Below are 21,809 nucleotides of genomic sequence, written 5' to 3'. Positions count from 1 at the left end.
GAGCAGCTAAGGGAAAAAACCAATCCTCCTTGTTTTTAAAACTATCTGTACTTTTTTGCTGAAACAACTGGTAGTAACTTACATTGCTTTATTGTTTTGAAATGAATAGTACAAACGCATGAAAAGAAATTGCCAAGAATGATTCTCTTGAAATTGAAAATGCAGTTAACTAGTGATGGCAACAAAATGTAATCATAAAGAGTTCACCTTGTCCAAAAAATAAGAGGGGTTGTTACCTTATATAATTTACCGAAAAATTAAAAAAAACAGAGGGGCTGTTACCTTATAATTTACCGAAAAATTATCTTATTGAAACTCATACCTAAAATAAAGGGTAACCAAAGATTGCAATTTTTTTATTCAAAATTTTAATCTAGTAAAACAATGGACTTTTGAGTTTTATAAAAGACTTTGATTAAGAGGAAACTAAACTCAAGTGAATCCACACTAACTTATCCTTCATATGTATAAATAGCTGCATATAAATTGCCTATGGAATGTTTTTCATAATGAATAAAGAAGTGAGATCTCATAGAATAGCATACATGTGAGTGTTGGAGGTTTGATCTATTTGTTGCTTTTCTTATCGATAAAATTACCTAGGTTCCTGATTGAAGCCGTATTAGATGAATAAAATTTGCAGCTTTATATTTAAAAAATAATGGAAAGGGTGAATTCAATTGTCTTGCATGGTCAAGGATAATTATAAGCCATTGATCGAAGAAATAGGTGGCACAACTTAGAGAGAAAATATCTTTAGTGCGATAAATATTTAAAATGGTTGAAACATATTTTAGATGAAAAATTATTTTTGCTCTATAATTGCTTTGAAGTTAAGAAAATAAACATTATAGTATTCCCTAATACTATTATAATAACAATACATAATACACAGAACCGGTCCTTTTAGTTGTTTTAACCAAAAATAAATTTAAAAAAATCAACCGATTGACAAAAAAATAATTTGTTTGCTTACAATTGTTTTGAATGAACCCATGTCCAAGTAAATTGTTATAAATGTCACAATACCATTTAACATTGGGAAACCATCCAACTGTTTCTTACATACTATAGACTATTGGAGGAAAGAAAAAAAGTATTACTCTTTTAGTCAATTAATGTCTATTTATCCCAACAAAATTGTTAACTAGAAACTTGTAAACTTGTAGAGATACACAATCTACTGAAAATATTCTTTATTTTACCAAGCATGGAGAACCAAGCTATGTCTCTTGCATGTAGGAAGATGTTGAATTTGTTCTCTTTTGGAGATTTGTCCAAATCAGCAATGAGAGTGTTAATATGTTTGGTAGCTCCAATAGAAATTATTGACCTGCGATGGTTGTACAAACTTCTTGATTGTTGATTCCTTGCTCTCAAGCTTTCTCAATTTTGGTGATGTTGAGTCTTTCCTTGATTACTATGCCATGCAACAACTTTGTTATTTTATTGGTGCTGACGAGGTCATTCTTTCTTTGTCATTTTCTTTCCCAAAAGCCTATTGTTTCTTTCTTGTGCACATCATTGGAGACGACTGTTGTTTTGATGATAACTCTTCACCTTCATGGTTTTCCTCTTGGCAGTCTCTATATATGTATATTGCTTAATATGTTATAAAGATGTATCATATTCCTTTAGCAACTATTACCACCATGTATTAATGAAAACAATGAACAATTTCCATCAAGCATTAAGCTCGAGTGGAAATGTCATTTAATGTTATGGCTTGCTTCTCATATCCTTGTAGATGTGGATGTGGCATCACTTGAGGATTCTAATCATCTTCTTATCATAACTATCATCGACTCATCAAGTGTAATAGTGATGTGCCTTCAACTTTCAATGACTTAGTTATTTTTGGTGTCATCTTTAGTATGCAAAACTATTTAGTGGGCCAGGCTTCTTTAGCAAAATTGAGTGTGACTTCATGTAAGGGAGATATAGCATTTGTATGTGTCTATTGAGAGTATTATATATCTGATATAGTAAGCTTTGTATCTGTGATAGTTGTATTCCCTATATGATGTGTATGATTATTATAGTAGGTAAATCATTTTATTTTGTCTTTAGTATCTAAGATATATAAAGTATTGTATGTATCATAAATGACAAACATGTGTTGCCTATTTTGTGAAAAGGGACACTCCTTGATTGTTAACAATCATTGATTATATTATCGCTAATTAAGCTTGAGATCTTTGTACTCAGATTTTTTGAGATTCCAATAAAGGATTAAATTTTTGGTGGTTGGGTTTTTTCACCCTCTAGTGCAAGGATTTCCTAGGATTTATTGTGTGTCATCTGTGTTGGAAATTTGTTTAGTGCTCCCCTCAGGATTCATGACAAGGGCTTAACTACCTCCTATGTACTATAAGTTGAGTGGTTGTATCGGGCATTGATAGATTGATCTTTTGGTGCAATGGCAACCCCACTCTAACAAGTGGTATCAAAGCTTGGTCACAGGTTTGAATCCTCAGATCCTCAGGTAACACTGAGCGGGAGATTGTTGGAAATTTGTTCAGTGCTCCCCTCAAGATTTGTAACAAGGGCTTTACCACCTCCTGTGTACTATAAGTTGAGTGGTTGTATTGGGCATAGTTGGCATAATCACCGAAAAATCGGCGAGTTTCTACTAATTGCCGAGTTTTTGGGACCAATAATTTTTTCTCAGATTTAATCACGACTCGACTAGGGAAACAATCACCGATTAATCATTGAGTTTTTGCAACAAATCGGCAAGTTTTTCAAAAAAACTCTCTTCTTTTTTTTTTTTAAATGTTATTTTTAATTTTTTTGCTAAAACGAAAGGCAAAAAGCCTATATGTATTATGTGAAATAGAGAATTACAGTATGCTAGTAGAGTTGGGAAGAGGACGATGTGATTGTAATGATGTATTTACTTCTACTCTTTACTATTATGCTTTCCGGCATCAACATTCCGCTTGAGAATGTGATTTTGTACCCACTATGCATTTATATATATCTAAACTAAGCTTGTTTCTTTCGTGTTCTCTTTAATTAACTCATTAGATGAACAAATGTATTTTGAATTAAATTTTAGCAATTTGTTTAGGTTCTCGAGTTTTTATTAAAAATGGTCGATTTTTACCCGAATAAACTTTTAGGGGGCTTGGTGAGTTGTTGCCGAGTCTGAGTTTTCCAACTATGGTATCGGCCATTGATAGATCAGTCTTTTGGTGCAACAGCAACCCCACTCTAACAATTTGTCCCTGTATGATTTTTTGCTTCAATTTTGTATTTCTCCACGATACCGATTCTAATTTTAACATGGTATTGGAGTTGATCTAAAGAAAAGATCCAAAGCCAAAACTCGCCGCTTTGAAATAGTATTTGCTTGTCTCCTATTTGTTTATTTTAGCTTTCAACAATGGTGAATAGACTCAAAGTTGAAGATAGAGTGGATGGTGCATCCAATTTTACTTTATGGAAATTTAGAATCTTAATTACACTTGAAGAGAATGATCTTCTCAGCTACATGAAGTTTGATGTAGTTGAACCTTCTAATGACACTGAGAAAGCTCAACGGAGAAAAAATAATATCGTGGCAAGAAATATACTGATTGAGTCAATTAAGGATTATTTGGTACCTATTATATCAAAGTTGAATTCAGAAAAAGCTACATTTAAGAGCCTTCAAAGTTTGTATGAATTCAACAACACTATAAGACCTTGAGACATCAACACCTACATTTTAAGATTGATAAAGGAGAGCCTATTGTATCTTCCTTTATGAAGATCACAGAATTGAAGGATCAGCTCTTGATTCTATTAGAGAATCAATTGAGGAAAAAGGCTTGGTTATGTTGGCTATGAATGGCCTTCCCTACTCTTGGGAATCCTTCATTCAAAGGTTTAGTGGAATATATGGACTTCCCAAGTTTGATTGCTTCAGAGCTGATTCCTTTTAAGAGGAATACAAGCTAGAGGTGAGAGGAAAATGGCTAAAATTCTCATCATGAAGAATATAATGTTATTGCTGCATGTACATCTAAAAAGAAAGTAAGTGAATGGAGGAAAGGAAATACAACAGAAATAGAAATGATGACTTTGATTCAGCTCCTACACTAGAGAAGAAGAAGGATCTCTCCAGAATTCAATATTTTAGCTGTCACAAGTATGGTCACTTCGCCAAAGATTGTTTATCAAGACCAAAACATCAAGTTGTTGCTACAAACGTTGATGTCACTTCTACTCATGAAGAATCTGGTGACAATTCAAAAGGATTCTTATCCAAAAGTATTACTTTTCTGAAATTAAAGGTGTCATTTTTATTTTTAAATGTGCATTAGTTCTCACTCGAAGAAGTATTCTTTTATATAGTTATTCCAAGTCTGAATCCCTTAGTCATATTTTGTGTTGTTGGTTTAGATTCCATAGTAAAGATATGAATTTATAACTATGTTTGAGTTGCATGATTGAAGGTTCAGTTAGCAAGATTCAAGAATTAATTTATGTTGATACATATGAAATTTAAGAGAATGTTGTTGATATCAGTCTAATTCATATTGTTTTTCAAGCATCCATTGCCTATTGTTGTTATTTACGTCTGCAACTGCAGTTTTGAAATTTTAGTTTCAGATCTATTCGTGTTCATTGGAAGTGTTAGACAAGTCGCAAAATCTTGGAGGAGCTTGAGTTTTATCTTTTAATCGAAGGAGAATCTAATGCCTATAAAGAGATAAGCACTTCATACTCTTGGATAATGGTTTTAAATCTTTCATATAGTCCTTACTTTGGAGTAGTAATGCATGTATTCTTTTAAGCATTAGTTTGTACATTTCTCTTCAACGTAGTTTAATTCTATAAATTATTATTAATAGCCGTTGGTTGCAGGATGCAATCAAGGAGCATAAGGATGTTGAGTAGATTGTATTTTTGGAAGGGCTTTGTATCAGTCCATCGTGCTTGTGAACATTCATGGTGGTATATTTGGGTGGCGTTTTGTATTCTGATGTCGTGAACATCAACTTAGTGGAGTTTGGAACACATGTATTGGTATTTTTTGAGTTATTTCAAAAAGTAGAGATGACAACTTCAAATTTAAAGATTACAAGGATGAGATAAAGCTACAAGTCTATCTCATTTGGTGTATCAACAACAAAGAGATAAGGATCGAGGAGCCAAAAATGGGGGGGAAGAACTTGATGCATCATGTGATAAAGTCAAGTAAGCTTAAGCATGAAGACAACTTGTTGTCATGGGACTGAATTAAAGGTACATGACTTCATAGAAGACGAAGAACCTACAAATTGTCTTTACATTCAGTTTCTTTTAAGAGGAGGAAATGACATTTAGAGAGATAAATTTCAAGAACTCAAGGCATGAGTTGAGAGCATTAAGATTTTAAAATTAATAGAGGGATTCCAATTCGACTAAACCTTTTAGCAATTTCTGAGGCAATAGGGATCAAGAGGGAGTTATGTGAAGAAGCAAAGATGCCAGCTATGTGAGTTATAGTGTTGTAACGTTAGGTGCTAAAGTTGGAAGACAAAATAATTGCACAATTAATCTAGTTTTGACTTTGGTACCTTCGCAATCTCATTCAGTATAGAGTAATCTAGGATAAGAGCAAGGAGGATAATTTTGGACTCTAGCATGTAAGAAGGTTCAGAGGTGTGTGTTGAATATCATTAATCCGTGGAAAGCATTTTGGGCGATCTTGGATGAGGTGGTTAGGAGGTCGATGCTAAAGCTTGAAGATTCAAAGGGACCTTGAGTGGAAAATGCAGTGTGTTGATTCCTTTGCAAAGGTTCAGCAAGCTCATGTAATAGTATGACTGTAAAATCTCCATGTCTGGTCAAATTTTGGAGTCTATAGTAATTTTTGCGATAATCCATGTTATGTGAATGCAACTCTTGATGAGAGGGAGTCTCTTCTAAAAGGGAATATCAACATCAGTTACTCTTATTATGTGTTGTGATGCATTTTTAAGATAGAGAAATCTGAGGTGAAAGATCTTGTAATGCATTTTTCTCTGAGATGGAAAAATTTGAGGTGAAAGCCCTTATAATGTGTTTTTCTCCCAAGGGGAAAAAATTGAGGTGAAATCCAATTGAAGCATAATCTATCAGAAAAATTAAAATGATCAATATATAGATTTGAACAAATGTGTCTTTAGATTTTTAGTGTTGTAGTAGGGACACTTTATTGATGAGGTGTTCATTAATGTTCAAAATTCTCATTTGGCTATTGAGCTCGGAGACCTTGGACTCTTACTAAATCATTGAGTTTGGGGTTTGAACAATTGTGAAGAACAATGATGAGAAATGTGGAAAATAATTTCCCCCTAGAATGGCCTCATGAAATAATTCATCTCTCTCTACTTGGCTGCCCTATTTTAGTTGCATAATTTCAAAATTCTCATTTGGCTATTGAGCTCGGAGACCTTGGACTCTTACTAAATCATTGAGTTTGGGGATTTGAACAATTGTGAAGAATGATGACGAGAAATGTGGAAAATAATTTCCCCCTAGAATGGCCTCACAAAATAATTCATCTCTCTCTACTCGGCTGCCCTGTTTTAGTTGCATAATTTTCTTTTGCAGTTTTGAAATTTTAGTTTCAGATCTATTTGTGTTCATTAGAAGTGTTAGACAAGTCTCAAAATCTTGTAGGAGCATGAGTTTCTTATCTTTTGATCCAAGGGGAATCTAATGCCTATAAAGAGATAAGCACTTCATACTCTTGGATAATGTTTTTGAATCTTTTATATAGTCCTTACTTTAGAGTAGTAATAAATATATTCTTTTAAGCATTAGCTTGTATATTTATCTTGAAGGTAGTTTGATTGTATAATTTATTATTAATAGCTGTTGGTTGCAGGATCCAGTCAATGAGCATACAAATGTTGAGCAGATTGTATTTTTGGAAGGGCTTCGTATCAGCCCATCTTGCCTGTGAACATAAAAGGAGGTATATAAAGTGGCATTTTGTATTGCCATGTCATGAACATCAACTTAGTGGAGTTTGGAACACAAGTATTGGTATTTTTTGAGCTATTTCAAATAGTGTAGATGGTAACTTCAAATTTGAAGATTACAAGGATAAGTTAAAGCTACAAGTCTATCTCATTTGGTGTATCAACAACAAAGAGATGAGGATCGAGGAGCAACAAATGAGGGGGAATTGCTTGATGCATCATGTGAGGAACTCAAGTAAGCTGAAGCATGAAGACAACTTGTTGTCATGGGACTAGATTGAAGGTACATAATTTCATAGAAGACAAAGAACCTACAAATTGCCTTTGCATTCAGTTTCTTCTAAGAGGAGGTAATGACATTCGGAGGGAGGTAAACTTCAAGAACTCAAGGCATGAGTTGAGAGCATTAAGTTTCTAAGGTTAATAGAGGAATTCCAATTCCACTAAACCTCTTAGCAATCTCAGAGGCAATAGGGATCAAGAGGGAGTTATGTGAAGAAGAAAAGATGCCAGCTATACGAGTTACAATGTTGTAAGGTTAGGTGCTAAAGTTGGTAGAGAAAATAATTGCACAATTATTCTAGTTTTGGCTTTGGTATCTTTTCAATCTCATTCGGTATAGAGTAGTCTAGGATAAGATCAAGGGAGACATTCCTAGACTCTAGCATGTGAGAAGGTTTGGAGATGTGTCTTGAATGTCATTAATCTGTGGAAAGCATTTTAGGAAATCTTGGATGAGGTGGTTAGGAGGTCGATGATAAAGCTTGAAGATTCAAAGGGAGCTTGAGTGGCAAATGGAGAGTGCCGATTCCTTTGCTGAGGATCAGCAAGCTTGTGTAATAGTATGACTGTAAAATCTCCATGTTTGGTCAAACTTTGGAGTCTATGGTAATATTTGCGATAATCCATGTTATATGAATGCAACTCTTGATGAGAGGGAGTCTCTTCTAAAAGGGAATCTCAACATCAGTTGCTCTTATTATGTGTTGAGATGCATTTTTCTCTGAGATAGAGAAATTTGAGGCAAAAACCCTTGTAATGCATTTTTCTCTGAGATGGAGAAATTTGGGGTGAAAGCCCTTATAATGCATTTTTCTCCCAAAGGGAAAAATTTGAGGTGAAATCCAATTCAAGCATAATCTATCAGAAAAAATAGCTTGAGTGGCAAATGGAGAGTGCCGATTCCTTTGCAAAGGATTAGCAAGCTTGTGTAATAGTACGACTGTAAAATCTCCATGTTTGGTCAAACTTTGGAGTCTATAGTAATATTTGCAATAATCCATGTTATATGAATGCAACTCTTGATGAGAGGGAGTATCTTCTAAAATGGAATCTCAACATCAGTTGCTCTTATTATGTGTTGTGATGCATTTTTCTCTAAGATAGAGAAATTTGAGACGAAAGCCCTTGTAATGCATTTTTCTCTGAGATGGAGAAATTTGAGGTGAAAGCCCTTATAATGCATTTTTCTCCCAAAGAGAAAAATTTGAGGTGACTGGATCAACAGATTTAAAATGATAATTGGAACATTATTTGTCTCCTCTACTTCTTTGCCATTTGTATTTCCTGCAGTTTTCATGACATCTATACTTTCCTCCTTTTCTATCACAGTTTCCTATCATCTGTTTATGCACTTCTTTTTTATGCTATAAAGGTACCAATTATAAACATCCATGTTTTTATGTTCATTTACTTGAGATTACTACACTTGTTTTCTATTCATCAGTTCAATATCTTGTGTCTAGTTGCTTCTTCAGATGCAGGGAAAACTGGCGCCCACATTATCCAAATATGCAATGATTTTTCATTTGTATCTGCTTCTTGTTCAACCTTTTGATCTACAACTGAGTGGACATACTCTTATATTCCTTTATGACCATCTAGAACATAATTACTTTCCTTTATATTCCTTTATGACCATCTAGAACATACTTTCCTTAATAAAATCTTTTCTTGTAGTGAATATACTTCACTCCTTTTTAAAAGGTATCAATTGACCATCTACAATATTTTGTGCCATATCTTTGTCCAAACTAACCTCAACATCACACATTTTCACATGTGGTTGAGCTTCTTCGTCATCATCATTCTTACTTGTGTTTCCTGCCCTTATTGCTTCTTCTTGTGGTGTATCTTGACTTACCTCTATTACTTCTTGAATCGGCATCTATTTTGTAGATTGATCCATGCCTTCATTTAATTATAGCCTTCTTCTTTTCTGGTTGCAACATATTTATGTTCAGATGGCATGCCAGCACAGACAGGAGCCATGCTAATAGTCTCAAAAGTGTGTTTTGAATCATCTAGATCACCACATGAATGGCATTCCGAATACTTGGAGGGATCAGATACATTCATCTGATGAACAAACATTCTAATTGTTGAAGACTTGCCTAAATATTCATTGTTATCAACATCTAGTTGACCTCTTGTATTAGTGAAAACCTTTATTTCCTTTGTATTTATGGTAAATTTATCATCTTCATTGTCAACAACTTGATTATTTGGACAATCTATAGAGCACTTTATTATATACTCAGCCAAACTAGCACAAACTGTTATAAGCTCTTGTCTTGTAGAGTTTCCATAGGAATTACCTTGTTCATCCTTAGATGGATCATAGGCTACCACATTATCCGGGAGCTTCATGGCCCCATCATCTCTACCAAAACAAGATGCTTTGGAGACATGTCCATGGCTCCTCCTTGACACTACTGTTTGAACTTTTTCACATTCTCTGTTTATTTCTGCATCAACCACATCTTTACCGAATAGAATTTTTTTAGATGCTTCAGATGTCTTATCAATTTCATTATCTATTCTACTGTGCTCATCACTTGGAATACAAGTGAATAATTTGACTGCATCCTCACCCTCCATGAATCCATCTTTAACTTCATTGCTCTCCCAGGACTCAGTATTAACCTCCAAGCCATTATTATCCTGAAAACCTCAAACTTCACTTTTAATAATATAGGTACACCACCATAAAACATATGAATAATGGTTATTAGAATATTAGATGATGTGGGTCTGAAGATTGGCTCCTAGATCCTATGAACCTCTAGTGGTTATGATGTTAACTAATTTAAAAAATGAGTAATATAAATTTCTACATAATACTTATACAAAGATATTGGAAAGAAAAGAACATACATCAAGAGAGAATAATTGAAAGTTATATATTTAAACATCACTAATCATATTTTGACTATAGCCATGTATGGCTTGATATTTGATGTGATCATAAATATCAGATGAAAGAGGAAAAAAAAAAATTCTGGTTGACAGTTTGCTTACTTATCTCTTATTGCAGATCTGTTGGAGCATGCATTTTTAGGTAGTTAAAAGATGGGCATCTATCATGGGTGCTCATTCAAAGATATCAGAAAAAATTTACAAACTTTGGAGGGTACACTACCCGCTAGCTCTGAGAAATAGGGAATTTATAATAAATCACTATTGATGACATTTTTATAGTCCTGGAGATTAAACATGGTCATTCTTTTAAAGTTGGCATAAGATCAAGTAAATAGTATATAGTTATAGCTATACCATGTCACAAGATACCAACTACAGGGAAAAGGAATTAAATGCTGGATTATTTGTTGCAATTCTCTAACACAACCTGGGAGTTCATGGAAGTTAAAAAAAACTTTCTTAGATAAAGAAAAGTAGCAAGAAATTCATGTCATAGTTAAATTATAAGCACAAGCTAGAAAACAAATACTTGAGATCAATTATTTCCTAGATCAAGGCCAGGAGCAAGATCTTGCACAATATCACTTGGAGGTTGACCAATTCTTGCATCTTCTACATAAGTTCAACTATTCTCTGAAATTATCTGGTTGTAACTCATATAATAGATAAATTCATTTGATAAGTTTATATTGATTAGAGTAGTGTTCATAGTCATCATTGCTAATTGTATCCTTTTTCACTTTCAACCATTTTGGATTTCAATTACCTATTTCCTTCATTGGCTTATTGAGAATCTCTTTAGACAATAACTGATGCATCATCATGGCAATCATCGATTGCATATTCTGTAAATCACCCAACATTCATTTAAAACAAGAAATAAATGAGTTAATGATCTGTGCATTACATCTGCCACTAAAATTCAGGGCAGTAAAGTAGCAATCTTTACCAAAGAAAACATTTAATTTTAGAATTATTTATTAGGGGGTCTCTACACCAATTCATGAAGGTCTCTTCAGAAAAAATGCTAATGGTTGTCATTCACTTGATTTACACTTTGACTCAAAATAAGAATATTTATATAATCAAAAAGTCTTCTTGACAATGCATTCCTCGCACAACAATAACATCCACAAACAAGTAAAATGGTTTTAATATTTGCATGGAGGCCTACTTATCGGAAAAAGAGGGGTAAAAATTTATTAAGACAGAAAGGATGAGAACAAGGAGAGCTCAATAAGGAACTTTTTCCTGATCAACAAGTTCATCAAATTCTCGTAATAGATCAAAGGGTAGCTTCCCCCTATCCATAATATTTCAGCCCAGTGCATGAACAGAAGTCCATTTGGCCAAACAGTCAGCAACTTTGTTCCATTCACAAGGAATGTAAGTAAACCTAGTGAACTCAAGAGAGGTACAAAAGAGAAGAGTCTAATTAACAATAGTAGCCAGTTGCCAACTAACGTCCACAAGCTCCTACGAAGTAAGCAAGTTCACGACCACTTGGGAGTCAAACTCATAGATAATCTTGTGCCATCCCCTCAAACAACAGTGTTCCATAGCATATAAAATGGCCAAAGCCTCCATTAGATTGTTAGTATGGAAACCCTTATGCACTGAGAAAAAGAATTTAACTTCACCAGAGCTACAACGAGCCACTCCCCCAATACTAGTAGGTCCTGGACTCCCCCGAGAAGAACCATTAGTGTTAATTTCAAGAACTCCATGAGGAGGAGAAATGTTAGAAATTTGTTTAGCACTCCCCTCGGGATTCGTGACAAGGGCTTAACCGCCTCTTGTGTAATATAAGTTGAGTGGTTGTATCAGGCATTGATAGATCAGTCTTTTGGTGCAACAGCAACCCCACTTTAACAAGTGGTATCAGAGCTTGGTCATAGGTTCTAATCCTCAGACCCTCGAGTAATGCTGAGGGGGAGATTGTTAGAAATTTTTTCAGCGCTCCCCTCAAGATTCACGACAAGGGCTTAACTCCCTCTATGCACTATAATAGATCAGTCTTTTGGTGCAACAACAACCCCACTCTAACAAAAAGTCCAATGCCCCTCCCGATTCACCCATCCCTTCCCCTATCACCAAGGATGTTTGGCAACTCTTTGATACCATTGAGTTGTAGCCCCATCCTAAAGATGAAAATTGAGGCAAGTGCATATAGAAAGATTGACCGGATCCATACCCCCATCTAGCTCACACTTTTCTTGAATAGTTTCCTAAAGAGAATGTGAGATCTTCCACCAAAGATGCATAACACCAATTCAGACATCTTGAAAGATTCGCCGATTCCTCTCCAGCCAAATATTGCAAAGAATGAATGATGGGCCAGCAATCTAAGCAACATGGAGAGAAGAAGCCTTGGAGGGAGCACTTCCCAAGTGGGCCCAGAACTTGGGCAAAGAAGAAGCATGCCAACAAGAGCAACCTCAAACACTCGACCAAAGGTGCCATGACTGAGTAGAAAAGGAGCAATGGAAGAATAGATGGGAGACAGACTCCTCCCCATTACCACACAAAACACAAAATGAGGGGCCCTGAAATCCACATTTACAAAGATTATCCCATGTAAGATGCTGTAAATGACCATACTCATGATGTATCTGACATCGAAAAGGGAGGGATTCATAATCTAACTGATGCACCCAGGAAGAAAACCCAAAACAATTATCTAAAGAATCTGGTAATGGGTTATTCAAATCAATTTCAACACAAATTCTAGCAAAAGAAATAACCTTTTTATCGAGGGATTGATGCGCAATCGCAGTTGGCTTTCCTAGCAAAGCAACAATTTGACGGAGAATGTCTTCTTGCTAGAATTCTAGGGGATGACTAAGGGACGGTGGTAAGGAGAGGATGAGCAACTGAAAACACAATAGAGATTGTTCACTTCTAGAGGATGAGCAACTGAAAACACAATAGAGATTGTTCACTTCTAGAGGATGAGCAACTGAAAACATGAAGTTTCGTCTCTCCACACATAATTGAATCCTAGTTTAGGATCTCTAACAAGAGATTTTTTTAGCTTTACATCTTTACTTCTCTTGGTCTTTTATCATGCATCGACTAGACATATAACTGTAGATGCCATTGTTACTATCTTTTTCAGACTCTTGCTAAATGAAGATCACCACAGACGGATAGCCAACATAATAGGCCAGAATCCATAGGAAACATGCCTACTTGAAGTAGTAACAAATTTGCAGAGTGAAGAGGACTTTCTTCTCATCAAGAAGACTCTCAGACAACGACCCACCTAAATCTAGATCACCTAAAACCTTAATGCAGTGGAACGACAAGAATCCTACATGGAGGCATAAGGGAAAGGAGATTAGGGAAAACCTGAAAAAGACAGAAAGGGAAGGCCTTAGGATGCTTAATGAGAAGAGAGCCACCTAGGGGCTATCTAGACAAGAAATTGAACATAGTTGCAATGAAAACACATCAAACTACCAACTAAAAGGGATGGACTGAAAGTCTAGCAACACATTGGTACCTATTATTTCTCACATTTTGTGGTCCACTTGTCAATGATTCTTCAAAACCTATAGGGTCATGTGATGCCCCTCTACAATAATATATCTCATATTTTCAAGACTTGTAGTAGTTTTCGTAGGGGAACCAATTTTCTCTTGACATAAAAATTGTAGATGCATTCAATAAAACATTGTAAGGTAGTCCAATTCTTATTTTGTTCATTGTGGGAATGAACTAGATCAGTTTTAGTATATCTAATTAGGTAGGTCTACTCTAGGCATGGTCTCATTTTCTTACCATTTATCTAAATGCCCCACACCATACCCTAGCAATGATCACACATAAGTGCCCAAGCGCATAAAATTGACAAAATTTGAAAAGCTATTTTTCATAATTTGTGTCTCTTAAAATGATCTATGTAAACTTATAGGGTTACTCATGAATACATCTGATACATCATTGCATTGCACTAACAACATTAAATTTCCATTTACCTCAAAACACTTCCCTAATTAATGGTTACTCAGTGGAAAATGTAATAACATACCATCCTTGATAAGTAGAATATGTCCATTTTCATCAGTTCACTTGTCGAGGGGTAACCTGTCCACTGATCTACATTCATATATTAGGTTATGATCAATGTTTTCAATGGTAGCTCTAAAAATGTTGTACCATAATCCACCTCACAATATTGTCTACACTAAGAATAGTAACCTTGATATAATAGAGCTTACAAGGCACCTAATCAAGATACTATAAGCCATGACGTATATGGCCTTTTCAAGGGTTTTACTAAAGATCCCAATTCGTGACCAAGTATCATAGTTCCAAAAATCGCCATGAAATCGCCGAAATCGCCGAAATCGCGATAAGATTCATGGCTCCCGATTTTTTTGGAATCGGAAATCGCTGGTGGCGATTTTTTCGTGTGAATCGCCTGAATCGCCAAAATCGGCGATTCATGGCAAAATTCGCCAAAATCGCCATCGTGAATCTCCAGAAATCGGCCGCGGCAGCAAGGATAGAAAGTTCAATTTTTAAAAAAAAACACATGTTTTATTTGCTTTCTAAGTTGACTTTCCTCTTTGTTATAACCCTAAAGAGCCTTCTATTTGCTTAGTATGAGTAGAAGAGAGGAAGAGAGAGAGAAAAGAAGAGAAAAGAGAATCCATAGGTTTCCAACCGGCAAGAAGGAAGAGCACCAAAGAGATCAGAAGTCCATTTGGGGAGGCCATAAATTGCATTGGGAGCATTAAGGAGTCAATATCAACACTCCTCAACTCATTTGCAAGAGGTAAGTGTTGATTTTTTTTTTGCATGTTAGTGTAGTATGCATTTTTTGTTAAATTTTTTTAGTGTTCATTTGCAAATCTTGAATGTTTTTTATTTTTAGTTTTACTAAATTGCAAACTAGGGTTTGTTGTTTTGTAGTTTTTGTTTATTAGTTGCAAACTTTGATTTTTTACATGAATTTTTTTATTGCAGCAGCCCTTTGCTTTCATTTTCCAATTTCCACAATGGGTAAAAAAGATGAATGCTGGAAATATAATGAAGAGTTTCCTGGGAGAACCAAATATCAAACAAAATGTATATTTTGCAAAGAAAAAATAAATTCGGGAGGTATCTATAGATTGAAATACCACATTGCTGGCATACCTGGCCATGATGTCACAGTTTGCACTCAACAAACCGCTGAGGCAAAACGCTCTTGTTTAGTGGCATTAGAAAAAATTGAACAAGACAAGTTGACTAAGAAAATGCAACTTGAAGGGTTAAGAGGTATTGGCTCCCGTGCTCCCACATCCGCAACCGCATCTACATCTGCAAGTGCATCTGCATCAGCTTCCGCATCCGTAGGTTGTGTTGGGGAGGGTTCTTCTAGGCCTCCTTTTCATCCTAGTGCTAGTGCTCATGTGAGTGTTAGTGGTAGTCGGTCTCATACTGAGACAGAGTCCAACACCAACCTATTGCGGCCTAGAGTGCGGAAAAGCAGAATGGATAGTTACTTTGTGCCCCGCACTACTCCTGGCTCCCAACCCACGCTTGAGGGCATGGGTTTGAACAAGGAGATTCATGATGCTGCCAGAAAAGAGATTTGCAAATTCTGGTACTTTTGCAACATTCCATTTATTGCAGCCAGGTAATTGATTCTTTTTTCTTTGTTATCTTCAAAGTTAAAGTTAAAAGTAAAAGTAAAACTTTAATTATATCTACTTGTTTTATGATTTTAGTTTTTGACATCTAAATTTCTAATCAATATCATTATCTATTTGTGACAGGACTCCTTATTGACAGAACATGATAGATGCAGTTGCCATTTGTGGTCTGGGGTTTAAAGCCCCAACTGAGGCTGAGTTGAGTGGATACCTCCTGGAGGAAATGGTTGAGGATATGAGGCATGAGCTTGAGGACAACCGAAAGGAGTGGATCGAAAAGGGTTGCACCATCATGACTGATGGTTGGAAAGATAGGAGGGGAAGAACACTCCTCAATTTTCTTGTATCCTGTGGAGGTGATTGATCATTCTACTTTCCTACATACATAATTTCGAATCGTGATTGACTATTTCAAATTTTGATTTGTTGATTGCTAATAGTAATTATAATTCGTTGTTTTGTTACTTGTAGGATATACCATGTTCCTCAAATCCATTGATGCTTCTGCTCATGTAAAAAACGCCACATACTTATGTGAGGTTATTGAGGAAGTTATAGCAGAGGTGGGGGAACAACATGTGGTGCAAGTGGTGACGGATAATGCAGCAAGTTATGTTGCTGCAGGTAAACTTTTAACTTTTTAAGTTTTGAAAATAAATTTATTTGAATTTTGAACTTTTTCTAATTCTAACTTAGAATTTCTAAGTTTCCTAAGTTCTAAGCTCTAACATGTTTGAAATTTGAATTTCTAATTATCTTAAAATTGTTGTAGGCAAACTTTTGATGGAGAGGCACCCCACCATATTTTGGTCCCCTTGTGCAGCACACTGCCTTGACCTCATGTTGGAGGAAATTGGCAAACTTGAGTGGGTCAAGTCATGTGTGGAAAGGGCAAAAAACATATGTAAGTTTATTTATAATCATTCATTTGTCCTTAGCACAATGAGGAAGTACCCAGGAGACAAAGAGTTAGCTCGTCCAGGGATCACGAGGTTTGCCTCGAATTTCATCACCTTGCAGTCCTTGTTGACATCAAGGGATGATTTGAGGAGCATGTTTGTTGGGCGGGAGTGGATTTCATCTTCCTATGCTACGACCACTGCAGGGATAGATGTGGTGGATTGCATATTTGATGATGATGGTTTTTGGAAACCTGCTAGAGAAATACTTAAGGTAATTTTATTGCAATTTAACATTTAATATTTTACAGTTTACTATGCTAATTGTTTAATGATTTAGTTTTACCTTATATTATTGAATTATTCTATGTTTAAGTTTTGACTCAAATTTTTGTTTTACTTTATATGTAGGCCACTGAGCCTCTTGTATCTCTCCTACGAACTGCTGATGGGGAGAAGCCCTCTATGGGCTACATATATGAGGGCATGGATAGGGCCAAGGAGGCCATTAGAGCTCAGTATGCAAGAGTGCAGGAGAAGTATGCCCCTATTTGGGACATCATTGATAGGAGATGGCAGAATCAGCTCCACAGACCCATCCATGCAGCAGCTTACTTTTTGAATTCGGCATTTCGTTTCCGTCCTGACTTCAAGGCGGATGAGGAGGTTCTCACCGGATTATATACAGTGATCCAGAGGTTGAGTACTGATGAGGATAGCAGTGCTGCAATTATTGAGCTTGATAAGTTCAATAATAAAGAAGGGCCACTTTTCTCTAGCAGGGTAACCATAGATGCTCGGGAAACAATACAGCCAGGTAAAAATTAAATAATATATTCAATGTTCATGAATCTAGATTCTAAACTTAAAGCTGATTATGTAATTTTAGAGTTAACTTGTAATTTGTAATTTGTAAATGAGACTAATTATTTTTATTTTTCCTTATTTCAGATAGATGGTGGCAAATGTTTGGGGCCACAACCCCAAAACTTCAAAAAATTGCCATTCGTATTCTGAGTCAGCCAAGCAGCGCTTCTGGATGTGAGCGCAGTTGGTCCATGTTCGAGCACATCCACTCGAAGAGGAGAAACAGGTTGACAGTGCAGAGGTTGAATGATCTTGTCTTCGTTCATTACAACCTCCGTCTTAGGATCAGACAGATTTTGGGCACTGACTCCTCTCCAATCATTCTGGAGGAGATTGATCCAGAATCAGAGTGGCTCACAGAGGTTGTAGATCCAGTCTTCACTGAGGAAGACCGTGCGTGGATTGACCAAGTGGATATAGAGGCTGAGGCAGCTAGAGCACGTTCTTCAGGCATTGGTAGATGCACACGTGCACGCACAAACACAGGCCCTAGCGACATTCGTGAGCCCATCTTATATGCAGGAGATATGGCTCGACAGTCCTCTAGGACCTACATTAGACGCCTTGCTACTAGGCAGACTGGATACTCAGAGGCTGAGGCTGAGGCTGTAGCCGAGCTTGAGGATGATGTTGAGGATGATGATGACTATGAACCTGAGGCTTGAGTTGGAGCCTTGTTTTTATATTTTGTTTACAAATATTGATACTGAATCATTGATAGACATATGTTTCAAAGTTTCAAACTTTCATGGATCTTCATCTTAGATTCTTACATAAATTTATGATTTGATGTCTTATGGATCATCTTACATACATTCTATGATTTAAATCATTATGATCATTTGATTTCTATTTACTTCAGCTAGCCTACAATTTACATTTTAGAATCTTAGATAACATAGTTACGTATGTGATGGATTTTATGTTTCATGTTTATGTATGTTAAGTTTTAACTTCTATTTGATGATGTTATAGTGTGCTTAAGTTATATTCAATAAAGGGTGCATGAAATAAGTTTTAAATTGTTAAAATCTTTAAATTTAAAGGGTTTTTTCAAATTTGCCGATTCATCGCCGATTCATTGCCGATTCACGATTCGATTCGGCCTTGCCGATTCCGATCCGATTCCGATTCACGTTTCTTTGCCAAGTATGGTCAGGATGGAATAGTGGAATGAAAAACAAGCCATACACATGCAAATTTATGTTTGTAAACACAAGTTAGACTAATGAACTTAAGATAAATCTATTTTATGGATGTAGTCAATGAAACATAATTAGATTCATCCTACGTATTGAAGAGATGGACATTTTCCATCCAAATACACTAATTGGGTTCTTCCCATTAAACACGTTTATGTTAAGCTACCCTGACAAGCCAATACATAAAATGATTTTTATCGGATCAAGTAGTCCAAGTTTGGCACCATATAGAGGCAAATTAAAATACTTTTTAGGTGCAAACCAAATTGGCAGTTGATCTAGATTGGATCAGTAATACTACCCCAACCCCAAATAGAGAAATATAAGATTGTTCTATGATTTTGGAGAAGTTACACATATAATTTATAATATATTCAGGAGAATGATAATATTTAGGGGTTAATATGCATTACTATTAAGTTCCTACAATTGAAGGCAAATGGTGTGTACTAAATTTGTCACTTCGTCATATGTAGAGACACGTCAATAATCATGTATGATGTTTGTGAAACAATTATAAGAATGAGCAATTTTTTAATATTGAAAAGGAAAAAGTGGAAAATTTAACAATAGCCAACCAGAAAATAGAAATAAAGATAGAAAAATGATATTGAATTGTGGATTGTGAAATGCTCTTTAGTCTTTTTACAGTGGATCATGCTATTTGTAATAATGTGACTTAAAGTTTTCTGAAACTAAATTATATTATTTATACTATTTGTGTACGGTTGCATAATGGACTTTGTATAATAGTAAAATATAAATATTAGTATGGACAAGGAATTCTTATTCAAATAAAGATAGAAAAATGTATTATGAGATTATTACTTTGAATAATAATAAAATATAAATATTGGTATGGACAAGGACTCCTCAACAGTTTGGCCAATAGCTTTGGATTCTTCGAAGGGCAATCATGCCAGTGAGTAATTTAACAGTATAGTAAATATTTCGAAAGTCCGGAACAACATTTCTGACACGACATGTGATCAACTTTGGATAATTATTTCATTTTCAAAATGTGAAAGCAATGGAGCAAACTTTTGACAAAAATATATATAATCAACAGTGTACTGAGACAAGTCCAAAAGGCGATGTTTCCAGGAAATTAAAGGTTCAGATTTAGACGAAAAGAGAATTCCTCGCTTTTCCGTATATTTTAAGTTGCCCCCGGGAGATTCCTCCCCATGAAACAATTAATTTGATTTTTAACTCAACAGATCTTCAAACAGATCATCAAATGTCTAGTGTTTTCTTTTCTCAGAAATGCATTGAATCAGTGCTATGAAAATACAAAATCACCTTCGCTGAAGTTTGAAAAATCATCTCATCAATGTGAATGATGAAGAAGCAATTATTTGACTCGCACTACATGTAGGGAGGTTTTAAGACAATATTAAAGACATTTGTTAAGTGAATTGTCGTAGCTTGAGACAAAAAGAAAGTTGTGTATTGTCTTACGTATTGTCTTTAAGTGAGTGTCTTAAACTATTGTCGTAAATTATTGTCTTTTAAAGACAATAAGGAACAACACTATTATTGTCTCCTAGAGACAATTTTAATTTTGTCTTTATAGAAACAATTATGTCTTTAATCCCACTTATTGTCTTTTTGAAGATGATTAGAGAGAAGATGGTATAAAATAATAATATTTCATATAAACTACAATATAATTAATTAAATCATGTTAAGGCACGATGGATTCGAACCACCATCCCCCTACTTGTAATGCATACAAGCAAGCACTCGTCCATTGAGCTAGCACCTTTTAGAACAAGGAATATTAAAAGTTTTGCAAATATGGGCTAAAACTATAACGTTTTGCAAATATGGAGCAAGACAAATTAATTCAATGAGTAGGAACATTGATGGTGAGCTGAGACTTGCATGTGGATGGATGACACTGAAGGTTGCTAGTTCATCACACAAATGTTTGAACAAATTAGATGGAGCTTAAACTTGTTTTTACTGTAAACCATAAAACATGATTTCAAATTTTGATTACAAGATTTTGATAGTTTAAAAAAAAAGGAGTTCTAATTTAAAAAACCCTTATAGGTATGTTCTCTACATGTGTTGAACTGGAGCTTTGAAAATGGGTATGCACATACAAAAAAAAAAGAAAACAACTTTAGCTGCAGCTGCTATGGTACACATGTAAACTTGATGTGGAAGCAAAGACAGGCATGCCAATTGTTTGTCATCACCACTTATGCCAAGAATGAAAGCCTTTTAAGCTAATTAATTTATTAAATTGATTGTAAATCACTGCATTCCAAGAAGACCATTCAACTCCAATTCTAAACATGACAATACACATCAAGTAGAAGTTGAACCACATAAGGGAAGATGAATCGAAGGATTTGAAAAAAAAAAAAAAAAAAACAAGCCAGTTCCAATCTAATAAAAGAGAGAAGTGCATTGGAAATTAGAGAGGGCTGTTGTGAACAAGAAAGTGAAGTGGGGTTGTGGGGTAATGACATGGAGATGTGAGGAGGAAGAAAATAGCTAAGAAGGGTGCAGAAAGAGGAAAAAGAACCCAGTGCCTGTTGATTAACAACTGTATCAAAAGACTAAAACAAAGGAAACATAAAGACAAAAGAATGCATACAAGAAAAAATTACAAGAATGCAAGAAGAATAATGTGTGGCCGAAGAAAGACATGGATTCTACAAGAAAAAAGTACAAGACTGCAAGAAGAATAATGTGTGGCTGAAGAAAGACATGGATTCTATTTCTTGTTTGGATTTGTCATGGATTACGGAAATATGAATCTTTGTCAAAGACAAATTTTAGAGTTCAATTTTCTACAACTTGATACCACTATAATATAAGTAATTTGTAGTGAGCTTGATCAAATCTCTGTGGATGCATAGGGACTACAAACTATGAGTAATTTATACCAAATACTTGCTAGTTTAAGTCGAGCATTGCAATTCCTATTTGGAGGTCAATGTATGTGATTGGTTTTGTCAAAAAATAAACACTAGTTTTAGGTTTTTGGGTTTCTATCACAACAGTAGAATCCATTCAGTCAGATAAAGTAATTTTTTA

General features: G+C 35.2%; 1 protein-coding gene across 1 annotated transcript; it reads left to right on the top strand.

The window, feature by feature from the left end:
- The first annotated feature begins 15,092 nt into the window (after nt 1–15,092).
- Nucleotides 15,093–17,514, top strand: LOC149566100 (uncharacterized). The gene is made up of 2 exons (XM_089816431.1): nt 15,093–16,960; nt 17,098–17,514. The coding sequence occupies exons 1-2, from the start codon at nt 16,571–16,573 to the stop codon at nt 17,512–17,514; spliced, it is 807 nt and encodes a 268-aa protein (XP_089672557.1). The 5' UTR covers nt 15,093–16,570.
- Nucleotides 17,515–21,809: the final 4,295 nt, after the last annotated feature.

Source organism: Cupressus sempervirens, chromosome 3 (assembly GCF_028749045.1).
Source record: "Cupressus sempervirens isolate cs-2001-9-10 chromosome 3, ASM2874904v1, whole genome shotgun sequence".
Lineage (NCBI taxonomy): Eukaryota > Viridiplantae > Streptophyta > Pinopsida > Cupressales > Cupressaceae > Cupressus > Cupressus sempervirens.
Note: the sequence above shows the minus strand (reverse complement) of the source record. Positions and strands in the feature narration are given on the sequence as shown.